The following is a 27,423-nucleotide window of genomic DNA, read 5'->3' as shown; positions in this document are numbered from 1 at the left end:
TTTAACCTCAACCCATACCAAGGTTTCACCCAGCTCATAACTAGGGCCCTACAAAATTCACAGTCAATTTTGGTCAATTTCATAGTTACAGGATTTAAAAAATCATAAATGTCATGATTTCGGCTATATAAATCTGAAATTTCAGTGTTGTAATTGTAGGGGTCCTGACCCCAAAGAGGAATTGCGGGGCCGGTGGTGTTAGTGTAGGGGGGGTTGTGGTACTGCTATCCTTACTTCTGCACTGCTGCTGGTGGCGGTACTGCCTTCAGAGCTGGGCAGCTGGAGAGCAGCAGCTGCTGGCCGGGAGCCCAGGCTGAAGGCAGAGCTGCCGCCAGCAGCAGCACAGAAGTAAGTATGGCATGGTATGATATTGCCACCCTTACTTCTGCGCTGCTGCCTGCAGAGCTGGGCCCTCAGTCAGCAGCCCCCAGGCTCCAGCCACCAAGCTCTGCAGGCCACCCTGTAGTATTGGAACTCTTACCTCTGTGCTGCTACTGGTGGGGCACACAAAAGACCGGATTTCATGGGGGGGGGAGGGGAGAGACCAGATTTCACGGTTTGTGATGCATTTTTCATGGCCATGAATTTGGTAGGGCCCCACTCATAACATTACTATTGCTCCCTCTGCCACTGAGGCTGTCCTTTTTGAAAGAGGAACTACCAGTCTGGTTTGTTTGTTTGTTTTAACTTTTCAGGGTTAGATTAAAAAATGAAACAAACAAAAAAGAACAAACCTTTATAATCCAGAGGACATTCCTTTTGTGACAATTTTAGAGTACACCAGATTAACTAATTGAAACAAATAGGTCTGCTGCAGATTTTCCTGCTCTTACTTTTCTTATGACAAAACATTCAGCTGGCATATAGTCCAAATAATTGTTACTCAATGCCTTATAATTCGGAGTGTAGCAGAAGTACCCTGCTGCATCTTGAGAGGACAGTAAGTGGAACAGAACTATCACACTGAATCACAAGCACACTGAATATACACTTTTTGTCCTCAGGAGTTTACTCATGTGAAAGTGTTTGCATTCCTATCAAGGTGAAAGGTGAGCTTAATTACTGATCATGACTAATTCCAAGAGGAGGAAATGAGAGACACTATACTGAATAAAGAGCATTTTAACCTGCTGCCAATATACAGCAACGCAGACAACAAAGACTCTTTCATTTTGTGGGCATGAAACCACATTTCTGAATTTCAATTTGCTAAGAACATAAGAACTGCTAGAAGAGCTTCTACTCTCATTCCTAGATGTAACAAATTCTTCTGAAGGACTAGGTTGTGCTAAGGCTTTAATGAACGGTTTCTCTCCTAAAAGACAGTAGTATGTTTCCCACAAGATTCAGAACCAAAACTGTTAATTAGAGACTACTATAATAATTGATTTTCTCAATGTCTTCTAATTTAACATGCACAATTCAGAGCTGTCTGTACTGGAATATATATATTTTTTAAACAAGACAATTTATACCCGGTCATGCTTCTGAGTAATTTTTTAACTGTATTTCTAATTTTAACCCATTTTCTGGTACTGAATGATACTACCGCTCCTCAGTTTCTCCCCCTCACTAAACTTAAATTGAACTCATGGAGGATTAGCAGTTCTCAATGGCACACATGTAGGCACAGTGAAACTGCCCTCTCTTTAATCACCACCTCATGTTATTTCATTATCACACACCATAGACCACACTATGCTAACAGCAATGTTTGGTTTTACTGCTTTTAAAATGAATTAGAAGATACTATTTATTTCCTCAAGAGTAAATAATACTGTGAAGATCTTTTTATGTTTGCCAACAAAGTAATTACTTCTTCAAAAGGCTCGATACACAAATAAGATGGAAAATGATCATTCCTAAGCCTTTAGAATGTATATGTCACAAGTTCTCTCTCCCTTTCTCTCCATACCCATTTAAAAAGTGTGACTTGCCCTTTACTGAGCACACTTATGTGTGCATTTCTATGACTAATGAAATACAAAGTGCAATGCAGTGTAAAGGCAACAGTAAAAAGAAAGCACAACAGGTAATATGAAAAGTTAACAGCAACATTAAGTCTGACACATTATACTGCCTGTGAAATGCGCTATAAAAATCATGAAAAGTATTTTCTATAGCTATAAAAATAAGAAATGTATGAATAGAAACTATGTACGTCTGTACAATGCAACTTATGCAGTGATGGAAACAATTTCTGCCTTTCTTGACTGAGATTATAATTGGGCAACCATAAACCCAGAATATCCCCCGCACAGGTAGCCCATGGGAGAAGTCTTAGAAGGAGGAAAGCTCCATAGGGATTCCGCACAGCTACCCCTGTTGGGGAGCTGGAACTGCACTATCAGAAAAGGTCATGTTTCCTAACCCCTTCACTCCCACCATTAAAACATGCCTGATCCCCAGAAGCCACTCAGAGGCCCTACACCTCCACAAGAGTTCTGACTCTGTCTTATGAAAGGAGACTCAAAGAGCTTGGCTTGTTTAGCCTAACCAAAAGAAAGCTGAGGGGAGATAGGATTGCTCTCTATAAATATATCAGAGGGATAAATATCAGGGAGGGAGAGGAATTATTTAAGCTTAGTACCAATGTGGACACAAGAACAAATGGATATAAACTGGACACTAGGAAGTTTAGACTTGAAATTAGACGAAGGTTTCTAACCATTAGAGGAGTGAAGTTCTGGAACAGCCTTCCAAGGGGAGTAGTGGGGGCAAAAGACATATCTGGCTTTAAGACTAAGCTTGATAAGTTTATGGAGGGAATGGCATGATGGGATAGCCTAATTTTGGCAATTAATTCATCTTTGATTATTGGCAGGTAAATATGCCCAATAGTCTGTGATGGGATGTTAGATGGGGTGGGAGCTGAGTTACTACAGAGAATTCTTTCCTGGGTGCTGGCTGGTGAGTCTTGCCCACATGCTCAGGGTTTAATTGATCACCATATTTGGGGTTGGGAAGGAATTTTCCTCCAGGGAAGATTGACAGAGGCCCTGGAAGTTTTTCACCTTCCTCTGCAGCGTGGGACACAGGTCACTTGCTGGAGGATTCTTTGCACCTTGAGGTCTTTAAACCATGATTTGAAGACTTCAATAACTCAGACATAGGTTAGGGGTTTGTTACAGGAGTGGGTGGGTGAGATTCTGTGGCCTGCATTGTGCAGTAGGTCAGACTAGATGACCATAATGGTCCCTTCTGACTTAGGTCTATGAGACCCCCACCAACCTGGAAGCATGGATTCCTTGGTGCCACACTACCAGGTCTTCAACCTGGGCCTGGCTACTGTGTGATATATCCCTGACACCTAGTCTACACAGCACACCATCCTCTCTGAAGGGCCTTGGGGGAAGGAGAGGGAGAGGGTTATGGGTGGATTGTGCCTGAGGCCCACTCCATAATAAAAGGGGGAGTTTTGTGCATAGATTGCCTCCTGTGTGTGAAGATCTGGGTCATTAGCATTAAAGACATCCCATTTAGGGTGTGGTATAAAACTGCTCTTGCAGGTCTCCGCCTTCCATGGGAATTTCTGGCAAATAACTGATCTTTGCTGCCTCCAGTCCTGCGTCTAGCAGAGGATTATGCAGCAGAGGCCCCAAAGACATGATTCTGTCGTCCTCTTCCACACCTTTAAACATGCCAAGGGGTAGATTTGGCCATCTGTTGGGTTCAACAAATTTAGAAAACCAGGTTACATGTACAAGGCCTATCGGGGGGAAGCTCAGTGGTTTGAGCACTGGCCTGCTAAACCCAGGGTTGTAAGTTCAATCCTTGAGCAGGCCATTTAGGGATCTGGGGCAAAAATCTGTCTGGGGATTGGTCCTGTTTTGAGCAGGGGGTTGGACTAGATGACCTCCTGAGGTCCCTTCCAACACTGACATTCTATTATTCCAAGTTTCAATTTCATAAGGTCAGCAGTTACCTAAGTAAACAGGGTGGATCATCAGGAAGTCAGTTGCACTACAATTTAAACAAAGTCTACAAAGTGTACTAACATGTCACCTGTCTTTGTCCACATAGACAAGAAACAAGGTCAACTGTTTCACAGGTATTTTCATTTGAGACCATCTGACAATTAACCTTCTCTGGAGCTAGAAGTCTGAAGACCCATACCTAACATGCAATTCAAAATAAACTAAACAAAGCCTAGTAATGTATAACTATTTGAAAGGTAGCTCGAATATGGGGCCTAATCTTGTGCAGGAGATGCTCCACATACTAAATATCAGTTCTTAAGCCACAGTTTACAAATGTATTGAGTACAATCAGCAGAACAAAACAAAACGGAGACTGATCCTTCAGTTCTAAAGCAGGCAAAATTCATATTGATTTCAAGTTTGTATAAAAACGGCAGGATCAGGTCCATAATAGCAAAAAATTTCTTCTTCGTGACAGTTGTTAAGATTTATCAGAAACCAAAGTAAGCTACTACTTATATAGGATCTGACTTTTTCATTCCATTGCTGTGGAAGTACCAGTCCTGCTAGCATAGGAAGCACAAGTTAACTTGCTGCTAACTGAGTAGAGAGCCATAATAATTATAAGAATGTAAGCAAAGAAAGTTGCATTGGTTCATCTTTCACAAGATACAGAGAAAGGAACATCAATGTTAGCAAGAAAGGGAAAAAAACAGAATTCATAATTAGTACAGGAAATAATATTTTCAAACAGCTTCAGTAGGAGGGAATAACTCCTAGTGAGTACATGGAAATGTTAAGGGTTATTGAAGATCTTACCAGTATCCCTGCACATATACTTTGTTATTCACAACTTACAATGCTTCAGGGGTACCTATTTCCATTGCTGTTTAGGGTACAGTGAAATCAACACCTCAACCACGGCTTCCCATACTGGCAGATACCACCTACCTCAAATTCATCTTAAAAAATTCTTCAAAAGTTCCATCATATTTGAATTAACAAGGACCTTTCAATACATTAAGTCCTTATATAATTTACTGAGATTCCAACTCAACTTCAGAAAACCTTTCTGGCTTGCAACACAAGAGCTTGAAGATTTGGGGTTATCCCCTGAAAATCAATAGCAAGCAAGCTGGAAAGACACAAACTGCCAAATAAACACCTCAAGGACCCAAATGAAAAACGCAGTTACTTTTCACTTCTGTGGAAAACATGTCCACTTCGAATCGCATCCACACATCACATGGCAGATGCTCTTACCTCCTCCATAAAGGGGGACTGAGACACCATCCTATTTCTGACTGTGGAAATTGACTTCAAACTATGGAGCACCTCATCAATCAGTCTCCCAAACAATCCACATCCCAATGGCATCTCAGCTATCCACTCTGTGTCACCTGAAGCAATCAATTGGATTGCTGAGCTAGACTTGGACACCTAACTTTGCTGGTTTTAGCCATACAAAAGAAGATGACGACGACTTCAGGAAACATAGCAAAGATCTGATTAAAGCTCTGGCTGAGACTTGGAAGATCTGTGTTCAAATTCTGGCCCTCCCACAGACTTCTTGTGTGACCTTGGCAAGTCACTTAGTTTCTATGTGCCTCAGTTCCTTATCTGTTAAGTGGGGATAATTGTACTTGCTTGTGTGCCAGGAGCACTGAGAGGAACATAAGTCAGAAACGTTTGTGAAGTGCTCCAATACTATGGTGATGGGAGCCACAAGTACTCACACAAATGAGCAGAAACCAATCAGGACCATAGATGGTATATTATTTTCCTTTTCTGAAAATGCTATCTAGTCTCAAAACATCTGCTAGCAGCATTTATATTTTAAAACTGTAACTATGGGGAAAAGTGCAGTATTCAAGTACAGGTTTCAAAAGAATAATTTGACTTATGACCTTTCATTCTGTAAGTCATGTATTTAAAAGAACAAACTTACATATCATAGGAAAATTTCTTCTGAAGGTTAGTCTGGTTTTTCTGAAACTGGTACACATCCAGTTGTAGCTTTCCGTATTCCTTCTGTAACTTTATCAAGTGTTCTGGGCCAAAAGAGGATTATTATTTTTAATGGAATATTATATTAAGATCAACAAATCCCTCCCTCCAAAATCAAAGATGCAAATTTGATAGTGAGAAAGCTCTATTGGCTACTTTTCTCAGTCTCTCGAATTCATGATACTTTGGTAGACCTAATACAGAGTCACATTGTGGCACCTGCTCAGCAGCAAAAACACAGAGGACAGGGGAGGGTTTTCTGCCTCCCCTCCTCCAAAGGGAGAGGTCTAACTCATCTATATTCTCTGATGCTCTTGGCTTGCAACCTAGCAGACTAAAGGTCACTGAAGGACTAGTCACTATAGTGCAGGCTACAATGGTAATTTTCCTACTACTTATCTAAATTCAAGTTTACAACGCATTGTGATGTTCTGTACCTTGTGGGAACACCTTACACCTCCATGTTCATCCTTATAATTTGATTGTGTGGTATCTAATGCTAGGTTTGTCTTCGGAAGGCTCCTGATGCACTGAGCATTGATGTTATAGTAATTGTTGTTACAGTAATGTTATTGGTTATAATTTCATGTATACAGCTATCAGGCTGAAAATGTATCCTCATGGCTTAAAGCAAACCCAGGCAAATACTCTCTAAGAGCAGAGGGGCAGTTCACACCTCATCAAGGCATGTATGGGAGAAACCCAGCCCAGCCTCACAGGAACAAAGGATGCTGGCCTAGGCCGCAGCAAAGGATCTGTTGGACTCTCAGTGAGTCACCCTCCTTCCTTTGGTCAGTTTGGGACTGCGATGAGGCAATGCTCACCTGACTCTGAAGGGGGGAGGGGGAGCCAAGAGGGAAGAAAGAACATGATAAAAGGGAGAGACATTTGCCATGCTCGCTCGCTCTCTTCCACCTCCATCTACTGACATCACCACCAAGCGACTGAAGCACTGATCAAAGGGGAGAGCCTGGCTGAAGGGAAACCAGCCGGCCTGTGGTGAGAAGCATCTAAGTTTGTAAGGGCACTGAAAGTGTTAAGATCAGCTTAGAATGTGTTTTGCTTTTATTTCATTTGACCAAATCCAACTTGTTATGCTTTGACTTATAATCACTTAAAATCTACCTTTATAGTTAATAAATCTGTTTGTTTATTCTACCTGAAGCAGTGAATTTGGTTTGAAGCATATCGGAGACTCCCCTTGGGATAACAAGCCTGGTACATATCAATTTCTTTCTTAAATTGATGAACTCATATAAGCTGCAGCGTCCAGCAGGCATAACTGGACACTGCAAGACGGAGGTTCCTAGGGTTGTGTCTGGGACCAGAGATATTGGCTAGTGTCATTCAATTGCACAATCCAAGGAGCAGCTTACATGCCAGAGGCTGTGCGTGAACAGCCCAGGAGTGGGGGTTCTCACAGCAGAGCAGAGTAAGGCTGGCTCTCAGAGTCAGGGACTGGAGCGACCTAGAAGATCACCAGTCCAGATAACACCAGAGGGGACCGTCACATTCACCCTCTGTAATAGTAGTTTACAGTTAACAAAGCAGGATTGTTTGTAAGTTTGTAGTTTTCTGTGGTGGAACCTCCTCCATCATGCTGTGACACCCTGAATGCTTTGCTCCTGACAAAAACCTTTGCGTGAGAAAGCTGAGCACGTCAGAGAGGCTGACAATTATATTTACCAATGGCCCAAACGCTAGAAGGCATAACTCTCTAGCAATGATTCTGAATGTATCAAAGTGGATAATAATTAATAAGGCCAAATTTTCCTTTCAGATATGTGTGTATTACTCCCACCCATATATAGGAGTATAGAATTTTAGAGTTGAAAGAAGATTATACTATGCGGGTGGGAACAGATAAGTTGTTCAAGTATATATTATTAATATAGAGGGAGTCTGTTCTATTTATGTTCGTTATTTTCTGCCATTAACATCTAAGGCCGTGGAGTCCTGCACTAAGAGCCACGTGGTTGGACCCTTTTGCCTACACAGAACCCCACTGAAGGTAGTATGGCATGAGCCCTGCACCCATGAGGAACCTGTACATGGGCAGGGTCTAGTTTATGGCAGTTCCTACACTTTCCCATGGCTTTAAGATGGAGAGCTCACACACCCAAAAGACATAGGAGTAAGACTAAGTCTTTGAGAGAACTGGCTTTAAGTCTGATAATAACAGAACTACAATAAAAAGGTACCTTTTAGATTCTGGATAAATCGCTCATTTGTTGTGATGTTATTCATTAACACTGCCTGCGGAAAAAAGTGAAACTGTATTAAAACAATGCTGATCAAACCACTTATTTAATAAAAATATAATCAAGTAATTCTTGAGAATAAAGCAAAAATGTATTTCTAAGCAATATGATACAATTAAAAAACAAACACACACTGTATTAGGTGCAGTTGAGATCAGTTATGTTATTTCAATTCAAAGATTATGGGGGAAAAAATTGTACTACCCAAATCAATGAAAGATCGTCATTAAAAATAAAGCAAGATCACAAAATTTTAAACAGGTTACTCACTGGAATTATGAGTTTAAAAGAGTCCACTGCTAAATACTTGTTTACCATTGTCTCCATTTCATGTTAATCTTACAATCACAGTGACAATCAGATTTAGAGTGTACTAATCAAGTGGACCTTTAAGAAAGAAAGAGTCACCAAACTGCATCCTTTCAATAATTCTTTTGAGATAGAACCAATAAGCCTACTATCAGGATTGCAGGGAAAAAGTGCCAGAAGAACAATTATTCTAACACAAATAAAAACTCTACCAAAGTCAGTAAATCAAGGGAGAAATGACTTTACTGTACTATTAGGTTTTATATTACGCACCATTATATTTAGTCCACTTCCCTGATGAATGGGATGCTCTTTTCCTTCCCTGGGACAAGTGAGAGGTGTAATGCCCTTTCATTCCCATATCTTTAACTCCAGACATACTAAAAAGGCAGTAATCCCAGGAGGGAGGAGAAGGGCAGAAACACACACACACACACACGAAAAATAACACTACATGAAAATAGTCACAGACAAATGCCAACAGAGAACTCAGCTTCAATGTCTAATATTTAGAAATTGTGTAGGAAACCAGTTTAGTTTTGAAGATAACAGACAATCATGCCTATTTAGACTTATAAATCAGTATATCTTCTGAAGTATCTATTCACTGTGCTTAGGTGTAATTTATCAGGATTCCCATTTATTCATCCCAGGATGCACTCAGTATTTCACAGACTTCAGAGATCAGGATACAACCATTCCCAAAAGAGTTTTTTTTTCCACAGATGTAGCATTGCTGCCATACAGTATATGGGCTGCCTTAACTGGAAGGATCACTTCTATGATCAAGATGGTCATTCAGTCTGTGCAGGCTACTGATAATGATTCAAAATAGTGCTAATTTTGATTGTGCTTACTGTAATGTAATCATCCATTCACTAGGAGCTAGAGAAAGAGTTCACCAGTTCATCTCAAACACCTGGCAGATGGTAATGACTTTTGTTCACTAGCAGCCTAAACCAGATTGTGTCCTACCATCTAGTTCCCCAAACTGTTATTTTAATGTAATGACAGAGATATTATTGTTTACATGAACCAGTAAGTTATATTCACATCTTCATGCAGAGGAAGCAAATTTCAAACAGATGAAAGGAAATTTTTCTTCTACACAATACCACACAGCCCATGAAACTCACTGCCAAAAATATCACTGAGGCTAAGAGCTTAGCAGGTTTCATAAAAAAAGACCATTAATATGGATGACAAGAATACCCAGACTTATACTCATCAGGATTTTAAAAAAGAGAAAAAAAAATCAAGAGTTTTCAAAGGATTATAAACCCCAATTGCTTCACCACATAAACCAACCTTTAATGAATGGTGCTTTGCCTATGGTGAGGTTATTCCATAACTTCCAACTGCGGGATTTCTTATACTGGAAACACCTGGTACTGACCATTGTTGGAGACAGGCTACTGGATTAGATGGTCCAGCAGTCCAATTCAGTATGGAAATCCCTATGTTCCCATGTTATTTTCCTAATTTTTGAACATGGAAATGAGAATATGCTTTATTCTGAAAGCATTCTAGAATGACTGCTAAATTTCATATTACTCAGAATGGTAGTAAAAGTGAGTAGTAATCATCTCAAAGGGGAAAGCACAGGTATATGTTATTGGAAGGTCACTTATTAAGTCACAGGTAAAAAATGTATTACTTCATATCCTTTATGCATCACATACAAAAGACTCTATTAGTGAAGCTGCAGCACCCTCCTGAATGTGAAAAGATGATGAAAGGAAGGTCATATAGAAAGAGACAGACCAGGAAACGCTGGTTAGTAAAAGCACTTTAATGTTTGCAGCAAATCCTGTTTAATAATTTACAAGAAAATGTTTGCAACAGCCAGAAGGTTGTTTCTTAATGTTGCTGCACTAATACTTAGAGTTTTATATTTTTCAAGAGCTGTACCAACATTAACTAATCCTCACAACATTGCCTGCCTACAACAGAGCAATCTCCCCATTTTTTTGCATGTAGAGAAATAGACACACAAAAAAGGTAAACAACTTGGCCAAAGGCCAGAGAACAAGTTAGTATCAATAGCCACAATGAGAAGCTCAGGTGCGCCTGGCTGCCAGGCCTGTGCCCAGGTCAATTTAGACCCAGGAGAAGGATTAGATTTGGTATTTCATTCAGCACATAAAGCATTGCATACAACCTCTAAAAGAGGAGAATTCAGAGCTTAGCAACTCTGTACACAAGCCGTGCCCGAGTACAGCAGCCCTCAAGCCACTCAGCAGAAAGACTTCCTGACTACAATCAGTATTGTTGAAAGCAAGTAAATCATGACCAAAAAGCAGCACTATCATCAGCAAAGATGGAAGCGTCTCCCAGATGGATGACAGTTGCTACAGTGACTGACAGAGATTTGCTGGAAGAAAGCATGTCTGTGTAGGAACTGTTGTCCACATCGGGGAGACAGAAAGCAATGGAATGCATAGCAACATCACTGAATTGGTGGGCAGAGAATGACTTACCCTAAAGAGAACAGTAATTCCTGCTAGAGAGTTTTCTAGTTTCACAGATTCACAGAAAAGGCCAGAAGGGTCCATTAGATATGTTCTGACCTCCTGTATATCACAGGCCATTATATCTCACCCAGTTACCCCTGTATCGAGCCCAATAACTTGTTTGGCTAAAGCATATCCTCCAGAAAGGCATTCCCTTGTAACATTCCATGTTATCTGTCAATTCCTTCAGCATTTCCCATGACAACAGCCAACGCTGTATTAAAACCAGGCTAACACAGATCCGAAAAATGAAAAATTAGTTTACTTGCTTTCAACACTGACTGTACACAGTGTATCTAATACATAAAGAAGCATTGTTACAAGAAATGGTAACAAACAAACAACAATACCGAAGCAATTGGCTGAAGTAGCATTTTGTAATTTATCTGTATTTTCAGAGTAGTTTTCACATTAGGGGAAAAGTTGCTGTATAAGCAATTAAACTGATCAGACATTAACTAGACTTTTTACTATTATAGTTTATTGGTTAAGACTGCAGTAGTTCCCAAAATACCACAAGCTCTGGTCTCACAGAGTGTACAGTAATGAGACAAAAAGACAAGAAAGAGTGTGTGGGATAGATTTACAACACACAAGCCAGGAGAGATCAGTGAGAAGATAACCACATACCTTATGTTTACATATTTGGTGGCTACTGAATTTTATTTATTTAAGTTAAATCCTAAAATTCCCTTCCCTCACCATTCACCACACAGGTCTATCCACCATTTGTCTGGCAACATTCTTCAGTTCTAGTGTCTTTATGCATTTCTCTCTCAGCATTTTGAAAATGCTTTGAAGAGGCACACTAGCCATATAGCCTTTCAATCCTAGGTCATGAGATTAAAACATCAACAGGTGAAATCATTCCCTCTCCCACCCCGCCCAATGCTTTCAAGGTCACTGAACATATTTTCTCTATTGTATTTCTTTTAGGCTTGTCGGTATGCTGCAGACTCATTTTACACTTTTGAACAAGAGTGCTGTGTGAAAAAAGTCTAAAGCAATTTTCAAGCCAATAATGGACCATTTAAGCCATACAGTTTTCCACTGAACTTTAGCATTCATTCTCTCTAGAAGTTACAGCCTGTTCTCAATAAAATTAAACGCTGAATGAAACAACTCTTTGGAACTGACTGAATGATTCAGACAATTGATAATGGGAGACCAAGCCCTTTACCTCTAGCTCAGTGTTTGGATTGTGGTCAAGGCTGTTGGACATTAAAAGTCTTCAGTCTACAGCTTCTGGCACCTAATCTGCATGACAGCAGTCAGTGGTTTCAGTTCATCTCTTATTCCAGAAGTGAGCCACAGAACACATCATAAAAACCATCACCACAATCAGCTCATTTGTCAACAGTCTCAAAAAAGGCACCAAGGAGACAGTGGGCATAAAAAATGAACTATCCTTCCAAACCTGCAAAGCAGCGTGCGCGCGCTTGCGCTGTGTGTGTTCTGTGGACACAGGATTTTTGTCATCATCGTCATCAATCTAGCATATGTATTATCACTACAGTCAATTACAAGTAAAGAAACATTTTGCAGTATGAATGGAATAAAATGCACTCTGGGCAGGGGTTGCTATAACTTGCTACAGCAATCGTTGTATATTAACCCCCTTTCTCTTGTCAGCCATTTTACTATACATGTGAAAAGGCAGAAATTTTCACACGTGATCTGAATTTCCATGCCTTGGAAACCTATGTATTGGCCTCATGCAGGGATTCTCAAACTTGTTCATAATGCAAATACATTTTAAAAGAGATAATCTCCGCTCCTATTTATGAGTATGTGGACCATCTCTGTTGATGATGTACTTTCCCCAAGGATGAGATTTCAACAGCAGTTGCTTAAGGGAAAGTATTTAGTTTATTTTAGCTTCTTTTAATGCAGTTTAGATACTGGAACATGAGAGACCCTGTAACACATGATCAGCCAGCTTTACACAGACCACCAGCATGGGATCCACAGACCACCTGAGAACTTCTGGTTAATGAATGCTGTGTTTGACGCCCATTTCTCTATGAAAGAAATAAAAGCCTCTTTTAAGACAACATAAAAAAAAAAGACTGTAGGAGGAACACTGACAAGTCCATTACTTTACTGCTAAATCTATTGTAAATATAAGGCTAACTTCTGGCCCTGCTGGAAAAAGTCACAATACATTCAAAGTCATTTTGAACTGTAATTAAACTAGAAAGACCATAATCAATTAAAGCTCTGCCTGCAGGTGTAGTGGCTCAGAGGTTTATGTTCCAATCAGCCATGTATAAGGACTTGTCTACACTTCAAATTTGTTGCAGGTCAACTTGAGATGTTTCCTGTTAAAATGTCTTCGTCCACAAACAAAATGTTTTGTTGTATAGTATCTAGTGTTTTAATGTGTGTTATCAAACCCTGCTTTGGAAGCAGGATTTCTTGGATGTAGATTGAGTTTACCCATGGCAAAGCAGGTGTGGTTATAACCACATCCTGTAACAAGTGTTGTGCATCTGTCAGATCTTCCTGCCAGTATCCCAGGCTGCTTTCTGGCTCCTTGGGTCAGCTGTGTCCTCTCTACAGCTCCAGGGGTCATCCTGTCACATCACCATTTCAATAGTTGCATACAGCCAGGTGCAGTTCTTTGAAATTCCAATTTGTGGTGAGTTCACACATACTTTTGTGTCATACTCCTGATTACTCCCCCCACCACACCATACATTGCCTCCTGCTGCTGCACCATGGTCCCAGACTGAGATTCTGGACTTTACTGAGCTCTGGTGAGAGGAGCTTTATTTTGCCCATCTGTATCTTGGCACAGGTATACAAGCAGATACTATCAAGACTCTCTGCAGTGCTGCAGTAAGGAAAAGGAGCTCTGAGTGGCCACAGATATGTGAGACACAATTTAACTGTACAGAGAGGTACTACAGCCTGCTCTTGCTATGAAGAGCTTGACCATATGTTTGCTAGACATGACACCAGAGTTTGATGTGGATTCCCTGACTGAACCACAAACCCTGGACGTGGGTGACGCAGTGAGCCCAGAGAACCAGAGTGGTAAAGCTCCAAACCACCTCTGTGTAGAACTGGAGGATGAAACCGAACCACAGGGGGACCCTGAGGTGTTTGTATAACTTTCCTCTGGCTCATGGGCTCTTACTTCCCGCGACCCCTCCCAATACTCAGTACTGTACAAACTCTCCATTCCTTTTGACACTATTATGAAAACACAAACCACAAACTTGGTATGTTCCAGCCTACACCTCCCATACTGTAGTGCTTATTCATCCTTCTCCCTCCACCTGGTCAACTCCTGCACCCTTCACAAAAATGGTGGCACTGCATAGCTTAACAAGGAAGGTACTTATTTTAAGTTACCTTTTTTCTTATTCCTCCTCCCCCTTCCACACACACACACACACACACACACACACACACACTATTAGTAGAGGAAGAAAGAGGAAAAACAGCATGCAATAGGACATTGGATATAGAAAGGCAAAGAAGTTCCGGGAGCACATGACCTTCTAAGTTTGCACAGGAGTATGATTGCTCAATACAATTTTTAATGCTAACAAAGTTCACCACTGTTGTAAGCAGGTGCAATGCTATTGACATAAAAAGATTCATGGGTGAATTTCGCCCACAGTGTTTGCTATTTCACAGCAAATCAGAAAACCAATATTAAAGAACGTATTTGTTGAGTGGCCAAATAAAACAGGGATTACCTTAACGACATCTCTGAATGATTAGTTAAATATGCAGAGGAACAGCTACCGGAGAGGGAAGGAAAATAGAACATAGCAAACCCATTATTTCACCTTTACATTTACTGATATTCAGACTAGTACTGATCCTTATTGCCTGGAGGATCCCTATCAGAATGAGGTCAGACTAACAACAACATACAACTGGTGTAAACAAGATGAGAATAAGGCCCATAGCATTATTCCCTTACTTAAGACCTCTAAAATAACATGACCAAACAACATGATCCAAGCACAAAGCGACAGACAACTTTAAATGTAATTTTGTAGATTTATACCATCTCCATTAACATTTGGGTATTAATATTTTATGAGTTTTACGTTATATTTTATGAGTATATAACATTTATCAATTATTCTCTTTGTACCCATTTTTTCCATTTGGCTTGAGGGGCTCAGGTTATTACAAAGATTTGACTAAAGAGTCTTTTACAACCGTATGAGCTTCCTAATAGTCAAATATTCACAATTTGAGTCTAGATGTACTACAGAATTAGATAATATATTTATCTTTTCTTAATCTGCTTCTAAGAAGGAAAAGAAACCTGCTCAACGTGAGTGTAACTGAACTAAACCAAAAAAATCAGGTTATGAATCTGATAGATTGTTATAATCTTTCACACACACACACACACACACACACACACACACACACACAGGCAGCCAATCAATAGTGTCAGTACTGAGCAGTGTGCTTCAAGAACACATATCAAAAATATTTATAAAAAGGTATTTAAAAACTAACCAAGTTAATGCAAGTGTACTGCATTTTCTTTTCTAAGCCAGAATAATTTGATTGTACCTTGGATACCCTCTCAAAATATCCAAAGTCCATATTATTACTTAGTGATGCTGAAATTTTTCAAAATTTCTAATATGAAACTGCTCATGTAATTAATTATGAGGAGACAAAATTATTGAGTGGAGAAGTTAAATTCCCTTTTCTTCCAATCACGTAACTCAGGGAAATAGAAAAGTTTTCAGATAAAAACACCATATGTCAAGGGTCAGTTTGGCTCATGTTCCACAGATCATTTTAAAAATGGAGAATTTGGCATAGTAAACAACAGGGTAGCAGTAAAATTAACCAGGACTATTGCAATGCACAATCCCACATGAAGTTACTGCTATTTGATTTTGTAGAAGGCATAATAGAAAGATTTTCAGCACAAATCTGTGAAAGCATGTAGGTGTGCTGCGTGGGGTACACCACACCGAGCCACAAGGGTACGTAGGTATGCCCCCCTGCAACTTCCCCTGATTGGGGCAGCAACAGAATTGCTTTAACAGATGGGACAAAGAGAAGCCAACACACATTAATATATCATGTTCCCTTTTTAATAAGGCTTCAGGACAGGAATTATTACCACAAACAGTTCATCAGGATCTCGGTTCAGTGCTCCCAAATTTAACATCCATACTCAAGTCTCTGAATCAGGTTAGGCTGGTCTCCTGATGCCAGAAAGAGAAACCACCACTCTCTGTAGCCTGCCTTGCTTCTACTCCCCTCTCTCCTCAGTTTCCCATTCCTGTGTTTAAATAGCTCAATCCCAGGGCGGACATGGCCTGCTGGATTATCCCCAGGCTGTAGGCTCCAGCCTGTTCCTTAAAGGGGTAGTACTCTCTTTCACATCCCCAAACTAAGGATGTGTTTGTACTTCCATTAGATTGACTTGAGCTACAACAGACTGGTAACTATAAATATAAACTGGCAGGAGAGAGAGAGAGTGTGTGTGTGTGCACGCGCGACTAAAAAGCATATGCTAACTGTTGTATTTTCAATAAATGCTGCATATTTGCCTTCTCCTATAAAAGATCCCGTGTGCTTTGTATAGCATAACACCTGTTCTCTTCAGTCTATTTCTGTCTGAATTGCCGTAAGTGATTTGCCAAATCTAGACTAATCCTTGAAAATTTGAACAGTTCTAACAGGAAAGACTGAGAATGGAAGAGAGACGGGACCTACAGCCTGATGGTTAGGGCACTCACAGTGGATGTGGGAGATCTGGGTTCAAGTTCCTGCTCTGATTCAGGCACAGCAGAGACTCATATCTCCTGCATCCCAGCTGAGTGCCATAACCACTGGGCTACTGGTTATAATGGTCTCTTGTCCCCACCCGCAAAATTCCACCGTGAAACCCAAAAAAGTTTAGATGATACTTCCCACAAAAGGGGCAACATTTCCGGTTTGACTATGGAGCACTTTCCAACAAAAAAATTGTTGAAAAATTCCCAACCAGCTCTACTGCCTTCATCTCAGGTGGATCCTCATTCAGCCAGCTGCCTGAACAGCCATTTACCCCTAGCAACCAGTGACTCTCCTGTTAATACCCAGTAGACAACCTCAACCCCTCCTTCCAGCTCCAGCCACCCTGGGGCATCAGTTGTATGCAGCAAGAAGATGGAAAAGTCTTTTGTGCTGTCCTCAAAGGGGTCCCTGTATAGAGTCTGCCTCTCTCAGAGAAGGCATGGTGCTTTTTCTCTGCCACACTGGGGTAGGGCAAAGCTCCTAACACCCCTAAGCCACAACAGGGCATGGATGTTGACAGCATCTGACCCATTTTAAGTAGATTTCATCCCAGCTGACCCTGCTCAAGAGCTGGGGGTAGCCCCGATGTTGTCAGCCTGCTCAGCAAGCCACTTTGAAAGCTGCCATCCTGCAGGTCCTTGGGGAAATGGAGGGAGAAGGATCTCAGTTGCAGATGGGCTCTATTGGGCTTGATCTCACAAATCTTTTCCAAAAATTTTCTGGGTTATACTATCTGCCATCATGGCAATACATATTTGATATGCAACTAATCCAGTGCATAATTAACTCCTGAAAGTTATTCATCCATTGTCACACAGACAGTAGGACAATGAAATGAAAGGCAATATGTCTAGTAAAGAACTGCAGCAATAGATTGGCCTTGCATGTTACCTGAGAGTCTGTTCTGGTATCTACAGCTATCTACAGCCTAAAGATTTGTTCTCTCCCAGGCCCATGGAACTCTCCCCATTTCCCCCACACATCATGTGCCCTGCAAAAACATAAACATAAATAAAAATCCCCCCTCTCTCACGTCAGATACTTTTGGTTTTCAATCAGGTTTTTGTTGAAACGCTGATCATTCACGGAACGGCCTGAAATATGAGTTAGCTAACCATATTGTACATAACTGCCAAAATTCAGGGCTTGGAATTTCTGTGCAAGAGAGCATTTCTTCTGAGAGCTTTCCCCATTTGTAAAGCCATTACTCCTTTCTCAGTCAAAACACTTCAAAATGCACGGGTATGAGAGAAGAAAGGGAGTAATGTACTAATTTATAAGCTCTCCCATAAAGGGCTAAGTGTTCTTTTATGCACATCATTCTCTCTTAGGAACAAGGAAACTGAACTGGACTCTGTTTCTTCCTCCTTCACCATAGAAGGCAGGGTTGGCCTCCATCCCCACAATGGCAGGGAGTTTAGTCCACAGAACCATTCTACACTGGGGTTCCACTGGAGGCCAAGGTCAATATTGCAGAGCAGCACACTCCTGTAGCAACCATCCTTCCATCGGCTTTCCCCCTCCATGAGGGTTTCCAGTTTGCAGTGGGGGAACCCATGTAAGCTTAGTCAGTGTGATCTTGTGCTAAGATCACCAACATGGTGGCAGGGGGATTGGGAGAAGTTGGGAACATGGGGCCATGGAAATCAGGCCTCCCCCTCATCCGAAGAGGCAGAGACTGAATACGTGTCACATCACAAACGGTTTCCATGGGAGAGTTGGAAGGTGTAAGAGGCTAGTGCGCGCACACTTTCCAGTGCTACTATGCAGGAATATGCTACTCTCTGTTCACGAAAGCAGAGGATAGCAGAGAGCCTGGTGTGTTAATGTTCACATAGCTTGGGCTACAATGCTGGCCTTGTAGTTTTAACAGCAGACCCAAGGGGAGTATTCCATTACTGAATGTTAAAAGCCTGCATTTTAGAAGGGACCATTTAAAGGAAAGTATTTTGGAAACAGAGGTCTAACAATCTTCCCACAGTTCAGAGGGAATCTACCAAAGGGAAGGAACTGTAAAATGCAAGAGTTCACATTACTTCAAAATATCATAAGCGCTGATGTCTATGCGTTAGGCAGAGTGTAATGTCATTTTTCTGGCGACATTATTTGACTGTGCTTCTTGAGGAGCACAAATGGAACATGGATAGATGCCAAAAATAGAGAGGGAGGTGCTGTACCTAGCATTACAGAGCTGTGTGTTCAGAGATGCAAACAGAGGTATCTTCACTGAGGAAAGTAAGGGGAAATGGGTCCCACAGGACCCAGCAGTAGCTGCAGCCATCACTACTAGACAGGAAATCTGGCAACAATCCAACCACAAGAAAGTGCTCACTGGGATTCTGTCTACATTAACATCTGAAATAGTGTTAACACCTTTCTGGAGCATTGTGTTTAAAACATCCTAGGATTAATTTCAAACTGGAGCAAAATTTCTTAAATAAAATATATAAAAGTACATAATAAACCTGGTCTGTCAAGCTTTTTCAAGGAAACCAAAACTTAACAAGGTTTTTAAAAAGTACATTGGTGTGCAACAGGAAGCCAACACTATTTAGATTCTTAAATCGCCTCCTTCACCATAGTGTCTCAATGCCCGCTGCTGATTTTTGTTTGTAAGTGTTACAGCTCGTAACTTACGATGTATTTTTCCATCCAAAGGTTTGAATAGCAAACTATGGTCCAGAATAAGGTGCCATACAATTTCAAGTGGAGCACAAGTCTATCTTAATACAGCTCTTATACTTTCCTGTTTAATCAGCTACATCCAGTCTGCTGAGATCCGGTGGTCCCTGAAGGCCATAACTCAGAGTGTAGGTCAGAAGGCACTCCCTAACAGGAACAATAACCCAAAAAGGATTCCCATCAGCAGAAGTCATCCAGCAGCAATGTGGGGAAGTTACTACTGGATCAGGGATGGTTCCCCAAAGGAAGAAATCTTTGAGGAACGAACATCTCCCTAGTGAACTTTAATAACAAAAGGCTCAGAAAAGCTATATTTAAATGATGTCACAATATTATTTTAAAGTAGATGTGTGTGTCATTTTTCATATAAAGAATTTTCCATCTGTTAAAGAAGAATTGCCAGCCCCAAGCATTCAAAATTCACAGATTCTAGTTCTTCTGTAAAAGTATCTGAATACTTCTGAGCTTTTTTGCTAATCATATTGGGTTTGGGGAGGGGTGAACAATGTGCAAGACCTTCACATACATACAACAATCATTACACCTATTTACGCACAAGGGAATACAAACATCCTTGGAATTCTTGCTGCTATTTTTATTTTAGAAGTTAATGTAAAGGCCATAAGGCCAAATATAGAAAGTATAATGGTACTAAGCTATTGTCAGTTCCAGGGGAAATCATCACTCCTATATTAATGTCTTGGATCAGCAATGCACATTGTGGTAAAGGCTGGGATTCAGTGTAGCTAGACCTGGTCATTCCACTGTCAACCAGATTTTTATCTTGAGGCAGCTGTTGAGAAGATGGCTTAGTTTAATAAGCATGCACAGCGTTTTTTAGAGACTTCCATCAGGCTTTTGATTCAGTGCATCTACAAGTTTGTGGAATCTAATAGGCAACTCTGTGTCCCTGGCAAGACAGCATCATTGACAGAAGAGCTCTATAATGGAATGCAAAGCATTGTTCAAATTAATGGTAGATACAGAGAATGGTTTCCTATTTCAATGGGAGTTTGTTCAGCAAGGCTGCATCTTGTCATCATCATTGTTCAATATCGGCATTGACTGATTGGTGGATAAGCTTGAGGAGGCAGTTGTCAGTGGAGGGTAGCTGAGCGCCATTCTACTTTGAGATCTTGAATATGCTGATGACATCATCTTGCTGGCTCAATCTGGCATATGGCTGTAGCTGAAGGCCAATCTGGTCAGGCAAGAGCAGCGCACATCAGTCTGACTTTTTATTCAGTTAAAACAAAGTCCCTGGACATTTCCATCAAGCAGCCGTCAGCTCGAGATTACAACCCGGATGAGATATCGAGCATGTGACAACTGTCAAATATTTGGGCAGAGTCAAAGACAACTTTGGAAGTTGTGAACACGCCTATAACAGCAGATGCTACCATGTTTCCATCCCTGCAGTGGCCTCTATCGGGATATCATAACATCAAGCTTGCCAAGAAGCTGCAGAAAACCACAGTTACACAAAGGCTGCTGCATGTGAAAAGAAGGTCCTGAGGAAGACTGAAGACCACTGCACTGATATTTTCAATTCTTGTCATATTCATCAGATGCTCCATAGCAAGTGGCAGGACAAGATCAGAAATGAGGATATTCAAAGCTTAACCCAGCAACCACCTCTATCAGCACCAGCTGGATTTCACCAGCTTTCTTGGTATGGGCATATTATTAGAATGGAAGACCAATGAATTCTAAAGTATGTTTACCAAGGAAAGCCCCTACATGGCCGGTGATCACATGGGCACCAAAAGCTTTGGTGGCATGCTAAGATTGGCAGTGATGGACATAAACTGAATATCCAGCCAGACTACCTTAAGAACCGAGCCAGAGATTGATCCAGGTGGTGTTCAGCCTGCAAAGAGACCATGACCCTTTGGGATTTACCATCATGATGAATAACAATGTACACAGAGGTTTTTTGACACAGAAAGGACCAGCATAGGATCATGAGGCCAAGTTAAGTTATTTTTATCACTGACTTCAAAACAGGAGCAGAGTTTGGTCAATGCTGAAAATCCCACCTGTAACTTCTAAAGTTCTATTTAGCAACAGCATCGTGTGCTATATTTGTTATATTATAACTGCATGTAACGCATCCATGAGACACCAGATTTTGGTGAATTGCCCCCCATTTTGTCACCCATGAAGGATTATTTTCTCCATTACAAATTTTTCATATTTCTTTTACAACTCTGAATACTAGAGATCTGTGTTAGAATTCCATTTTTTGAGCACTGCACATTTTGCCACTAGTAGTGATGTCTGCACGATTGCTTTTGTATTAGCTGAAAGATTTAAATAATCCTACTTCCTTACAGAGAATAGTGTGGTAAGAATCCCACACATGAGAAAGCTTAAGACTAAGGTCAACAGCACATCTTGAAGAGGTCCTACCTTCTCATCCTGGTGCACTTTATTGACATTTTCCATCTGAAAACCGTGGAGGGACTGGATTTTATCAATCTGCTCACGCTGCTTCTCTAGCTCTCCTTGGAATTCATTCTTTTTGAGTTCAACAGCCCCTCTCTCTGCTGCCGCCCTGCGGACTTTCCTTTCTAGTTCCATAATCCGACTCTGAAAGGAGGCAGACAAACAAGAGATAAATATAGATGGTTCCTTTAAGTTAGTGTTACAAGGAGTATTTCTTTGTATGATCTGACTTCAAACTTTCTGTGAAGAAAAAATCTGATTCACCTGTTACGGATTTTCAGTCTACCACCTTCATCTTCACTGGCTACTTTTTATATTGCATTTATGGAGTGCCCCTCATCTCAAAGTTGTTGCCTAATCCATTGAGTGGTTATTGATTTTTAAGAATTTCCAATTTGTCACTGATTAGATTTGAGGGTTTAAAAGGCTCTGGTCCCAGAATCAGGCACAGCAGAATTAAGTTCTATGTCTGTTTGGGAACCCAAGTGTGCACAATGACAACATTCACACTGAGGGCAAAGCAAAGCTTTTAATATTTTTATTAGTATAATTAATAAAAACAAATGTTTCAACCCAAATAAAAACACTTAAGCTAGTGTCTTACAGAATATAGGTCTGTAGGTTTCTTGCATTGCCTCTACATAAAATAGCTCTATGGCCTACAAAGAGTATACAAACTAATATGCCATTTCTATTAAGAGGCCACTTCATCCACTAGTGAAAACCAGTAGCTGTTTAACCACACACAGCAATCTTATGGAACAGTTTAGGGCAGGGAGCAAATACCACATATACCTTATATCTAAACCTGCATGAAGAATGTCAGTAGAGATTGAAATATACAAGTTGGTTGGACACCACAGTTAAAACCCCCACCCTTGCAAAAAGTGCTCTAGGGTCTTTAGTGATTAAGTGGTCAGAATGTATTTAGGTCTCAGAGGAAAGACCACCACCACTCAGATCACCAATAGATATTTCTTGAAGAGCTACCCAACCTCTCACCCCCCATGCAAGTACTGCCCCAGCGTGACTTTCTTATTTTGTGTGAATAGGTGGTGGATGGCTGCAGGGCAAAGATACATATTTGTGAAGAACCCAACTTTATGAATATGGGAAGTTTAACACTTTTTTCTGGATCGCTTCAAGACCATACTGAGAACCAGTGGAAGATTCAACAAAAGAAATATCACCATCATATATAGAGAAAATGTCAATGAATTAAGTCTGGGGATTTTTTTTTTTTTGTAAAGAATTGATTCAGTTTCTGCAGGACACTCTGGAGGTACCTCATATGTTCTGTTGCTTGTTCTCTAAGAGTCATTTATATACTTCCTTCTAATTTGTGTAACTGCCAGAATCAGTAGAGATTTTGGGGAGGAGGGTGTACAAATTTCAACAGCATTTGTCAAGCATACTAAAACATCTACAGCCTCAGACTGAAGCTTATACTCAATCTGGAATCTAACAGCGTGTATCAAAATCATCGTATCAACTGAGTCTTCAAGGGAGAAGCCTTGTTACTCCACTATGTGCCCTGCTAGACAGAGCTATGTTTAAAGAAGCCACTTTGCAGCTGGGGTTAAGCTCCTACACTGCAATTACCATAGGAGATGAGAGAATGGAAAAACAGAGAAAAATGCTCATGATTAAACTGCAGGAGCAGAGAAAACTCATTCCATCTTAGTCAGCATGGCAGTAAGGTCTTGCCAAGAAAGCGGGTGAGTAAATAGAAAGCATTTTGAAATGTAATGGTAAAGACTCTAAGTGCAGCCCAACCCATAAGATCTGAATGGTGCTTCTTTTCAAACTGTTGCCAAGGCACTGGGATGGTTTAATGGAAGTAAAGAATTTTACATTTCCTTTGGGGAAAAGCACTGCACAACATAGGCAATCAATAATGGCAAACTCACCTCTAGGTTACTGAATCAAGTGTGATCCAGGATGGTAATGACTTTTGATTCTTATGTCTGATAGAAATAAAAATCTGGGAAAGTTACTTTGCATTTTAACTTGCCCAATATTTATGTAACTGGCAACTTATGTAAGAGGCAACTGCTGCTTGCCTCTTTATGTAACTCTATAATGTCCTAAGCAGCAAGGGCAGCCATAAGCCCAAATGCAGGAGCAGGCAAGGAAAATTTTGGGAGACAAAAAAGTTGGCAGTAGCTGATGAAGAGCAAAAATGTGGTGTTTCAGTGGTGATGTACTGAAAGAACAACAAAAAAATCAACCCAAAACCAAACACCAAACTTGAATATTTAATAACAAGAGAAGTTTATCACGGAGCTATAATAGCAGTATAAAGGTGCAAAATTACCTGAATAGATAGGACTGGCTAGTGCAAGTGCAATGCCTTTCACAGATACATCTCTTCACCCCTTTGCTGGGAAGCTATTAGGAGTGGAGATTCACAAAGCAAACGCAAAGTTTTGCCCTGTTTTGGTTTGTTTTCATACAGTCCACAAGAATAAATGCCTTTAGCAGCCATATCTATTTGAATCTACAGGAAGGAGTACAAGAATACTACCTGCAGATCAACATTGCGAGAACTTGCAATCCAGTAATTGAAGCCCAAAACGATCATACAAGCCACAAGCGCAGCTATTAGAAGAGGTGGAGATTTCATCCCTCGACGGCTGTTTCCTAGCCCGACCATTTCAAAAGACTGTGGAAATCTGTAAATTAAAATAAATAAGTCACATTACATACTTCTTTGCTAGGACAATTTCATGAATTTATTAGATTTTCACTGGACTCAAGAAGAGCTGTGATTCTACAATAGCTCAGTTAGGTAAATAAGAATTGGAGTATACCCAGCAAGGAAAGCATTCTCCCCTGGATTTGTAACCTGAAGATCACAAGGCCATACTGTGCCATGCGTTTTTATGGCAAATTTCATTGGATTTCAATGTGGAGTACTCCATAAAAGCCTGGTGAGATAATAAAGAGCCACAATAACTGTCATACTGGAACACGCCATTGTCTACCTAGTGAGTTAATCCCTCTCTGGCAGTGGCTAATGTTGGATGCTGACTGGGCAATGCTACTCCATTGGCAGAGGGAGGAAAGGGGAAGATTTTTTTGGTATCTCATCCCAGTTGGTGATCAGTTTAGTTCCCAATGCAGTAGGTTAACTTAGGCCTTCATTTTAAAATTTTCCAAGCTAGTATAATTTCAGATTCTTTTCTTGGTGACACTGACTACTCCAGCTCCTTTCATCAGGAGAGAATATAGAGTAATGTTTCTTCCTGATATTGTGCTCTTCTCCTATGTTTGCAAAATGACAGATTTAAAGCTTCCTTTTTTGCAAGTTGTAGATTCTGGTGGAGCAGGTTTGGCATTTGCATAAAGGGCAGAGAATGTTGCTACACTATGTGCCATGTATTATTTGCAGGCATGAGGAGAAAAGCGTAACAATGACAGAATTTAAACATCTTGCCTAGGTCAGATGTGAAGAGCTGCCTTAGGATACCTCTTGGTATATGAAAACCTCATTTGAGAATTTTGAAAAACATGCTTGGTTTAGTGACTTTAAAGAATGCTTTTTAAAAAGTGTTATGTAGTTTCATGTATAGTTTTATCACTCAAAATTAGCTTTATGTTTTTTAATTTACTAATAATTAAATCCATTAAAAAAATAAATAGTTGCCTTTTTATTTCACTGGAAAACACAGCCATCACAAATAGACAAATTACCAATGTCATAGTGAAGTTAATATATCCATCAGGGATCAGCAACCTTTCAGAAGTGGTGTGCCGAATCTTCATTTATTCACTCTAATTTAAGATTTTGTGTGCCAGTAATACATTTTAACATTTTTAGAAGGTCTCTTTCTATAAGTCTATAATATATAACTAAACTATTGTATATAAAGTAAATAAAGTTTTTAAAATGTTTAAGAAGCTTCATTTAAAATTAAATTAAAATGCAGAGCCCCCCAACCTGTGGCCCCCTGCCACTGAAAATCAGCTTGCATGCCTCCTTCGGCACCCGTGCCATAGGTTGCTTACCCCTGATATACATACTGAGCCACTATCATGACTGAAAGAATGTGTTGATCAGTGAATTAATTCCTTAGTTCTAGTAATCTGTGTGTGATTATCTGACAGATGTAGATTATACACTAGAAAGGCATGACTTTTCATTTGAAAAAAAGATTAAACTGCTCTAAATGGGGCTATTCATGACATATTAGAGATCTGCTCCTTTGAGTGCATTCCTCACACCTCACATCTTATTTTAAAAGACCGAAATAACAAAATAAGTGAATGAAACATTGTATTTCCACTTAAATGCACAGAGACAAAGAACACAAAAGTTGACCCTGAAGAAAAAGACAATTGTTTTAGTATCGCAGCTAAAGAAATATTTTACTAATATATCTTCCCCCCGCCCTCCAGAAGATACCTACATTTTCTAAATTAGAGCCGATGTTTTACTGATACTGGAAGTTGCCTGCTGGAAAGTTTTATAAATGTTTTGGGGCCAATCCATGGTTGAACTATACAACTTCGAATAAATAAATAGAACCCACTTTACACAGTTCTGAAACTTCTGTCTTTCTCATGCATTCAAGTTGGACAGGAGATGCACTTCCTTTGCTTTAACCAACTTCAGATTTAAGGTGTCAGCTTTCCTTTTGAGAAAAAAGCTGAATTTCCTATGCCTCAACCAACATTACACTTCAGGTATCAGCTTTCTATTGGATTGTTATTTAATTTTTAATCCCAGAGATTTGTTCTCAGCGTTTAGATCAAGCAGTTAAAATAATCTGTTTCATCACATGGCAGTTCTTCCGTCAACAGTGTTCTGTCTTGACATTTCAAGGATCTCTAAATAGCTAGTGATCTTACCAAAGACCATGCAGTAGTCAGCATAATTGGGGAGTTAGGTTCAGCATTAAATATGAACCTCTTTCTTTTGAAGGTGGAGAAAAAAAGCTATTAAATCAGATGTGACTATTTTAGGGACAATCCTGAAGTTCTTAAGCATCGAGATAAAACTTCAATTGACTTAAATGGGCACATTTAATTAGTAAGGTATGCAGGTTCAAACCACACGCTGCTAACAGTTGGTCTGTGCATCTTCTCATAGTAGTAAGATATTTAACAATTCTCTTGTGCCAAATCAGATAGGAATTACTTCATTTTAGCACCCAGTGCTGTTTCTATAAAATGGAATATTTTGAGAAATCTAGGAGCAAAGAGAAATGATCACATTATGTGCAAAAAAAACAGCTGCCCATAAATATACCTCTTCACAAGATAGCGTCTGTTCTTAATGCCCACATGAGGTCTAGCACAAGAGGGCCCCAGTCTCAGTTGGAATCTTAAGGCATACTGTAATCGACGTAATAGTAGATTTCCTACATACTGAACATCCATTATACTACTTGTACCAAAACACTCGAGAATCAAATCAAAGACAACAGTCACCGAATAAAGTATCTTCTCTGAAAGAAGCTACATTTAAGATTCTGTGCGGTGCTGGAATTTCACAAACAG

The 27,423-nt window shown here is 40.2% G+C and overlaps 1 protein-coding gene across 2 annotated transcripts in view; it reads right to left on the bottom strand.

Moving 5' to 3' along the window:
* The window catches only part of GOLM1 (golgi membrane protein 1), a 69,951-nt gene that overhangs the window by 16,711 nt on the left and 25,817 nt on the right, over positions 1–27,423 (bottom strand). For both annotated transcript variants that reach the window (XM_045021961.1, XM_045021960.1), the window contains exons 2-5: positions 24,446–24,593; positions 21,883–22,062; positions 8,129–8,183; positions 5,869–5,971 (exon numbers count right to left, since the gene is read on the bottom strand). In XM_045021961.1, coding sequence (XP_044877896.1) covers positions 5,869–5,971; positions 8,129–8,183; positions 21,883–22,062; positions 24,446–24,574 — 467 coding nt within the window. In that variant the 5' untranslated portion in view covers positions 24,575–24,593. The remainder of the gene's footprint in view (positions 1–5,868; positions 5,972–8,128; positions 8,184–21,882; positions 22,063–24,445; positions 24,594–27,423) is intronic.

This window comes from Mauremys mutica, chromosome 6, assembly GCF_020497125.1.
Source record: "Mauremys mutica isolate MM-2020 ecotype Southern chromosome 6, ASM2049712v1, whole genome shotgun sequence".
In the NCBI taxonomy this organism is placed as follows: Eukaryota; Metazoa; Chordata; order Testudines; family Geoemydidae; genus Mauremys; species Mauremys mutica.
This window is presented reverse-complemented; position numbering and strand designations above follow the sequence as displayed.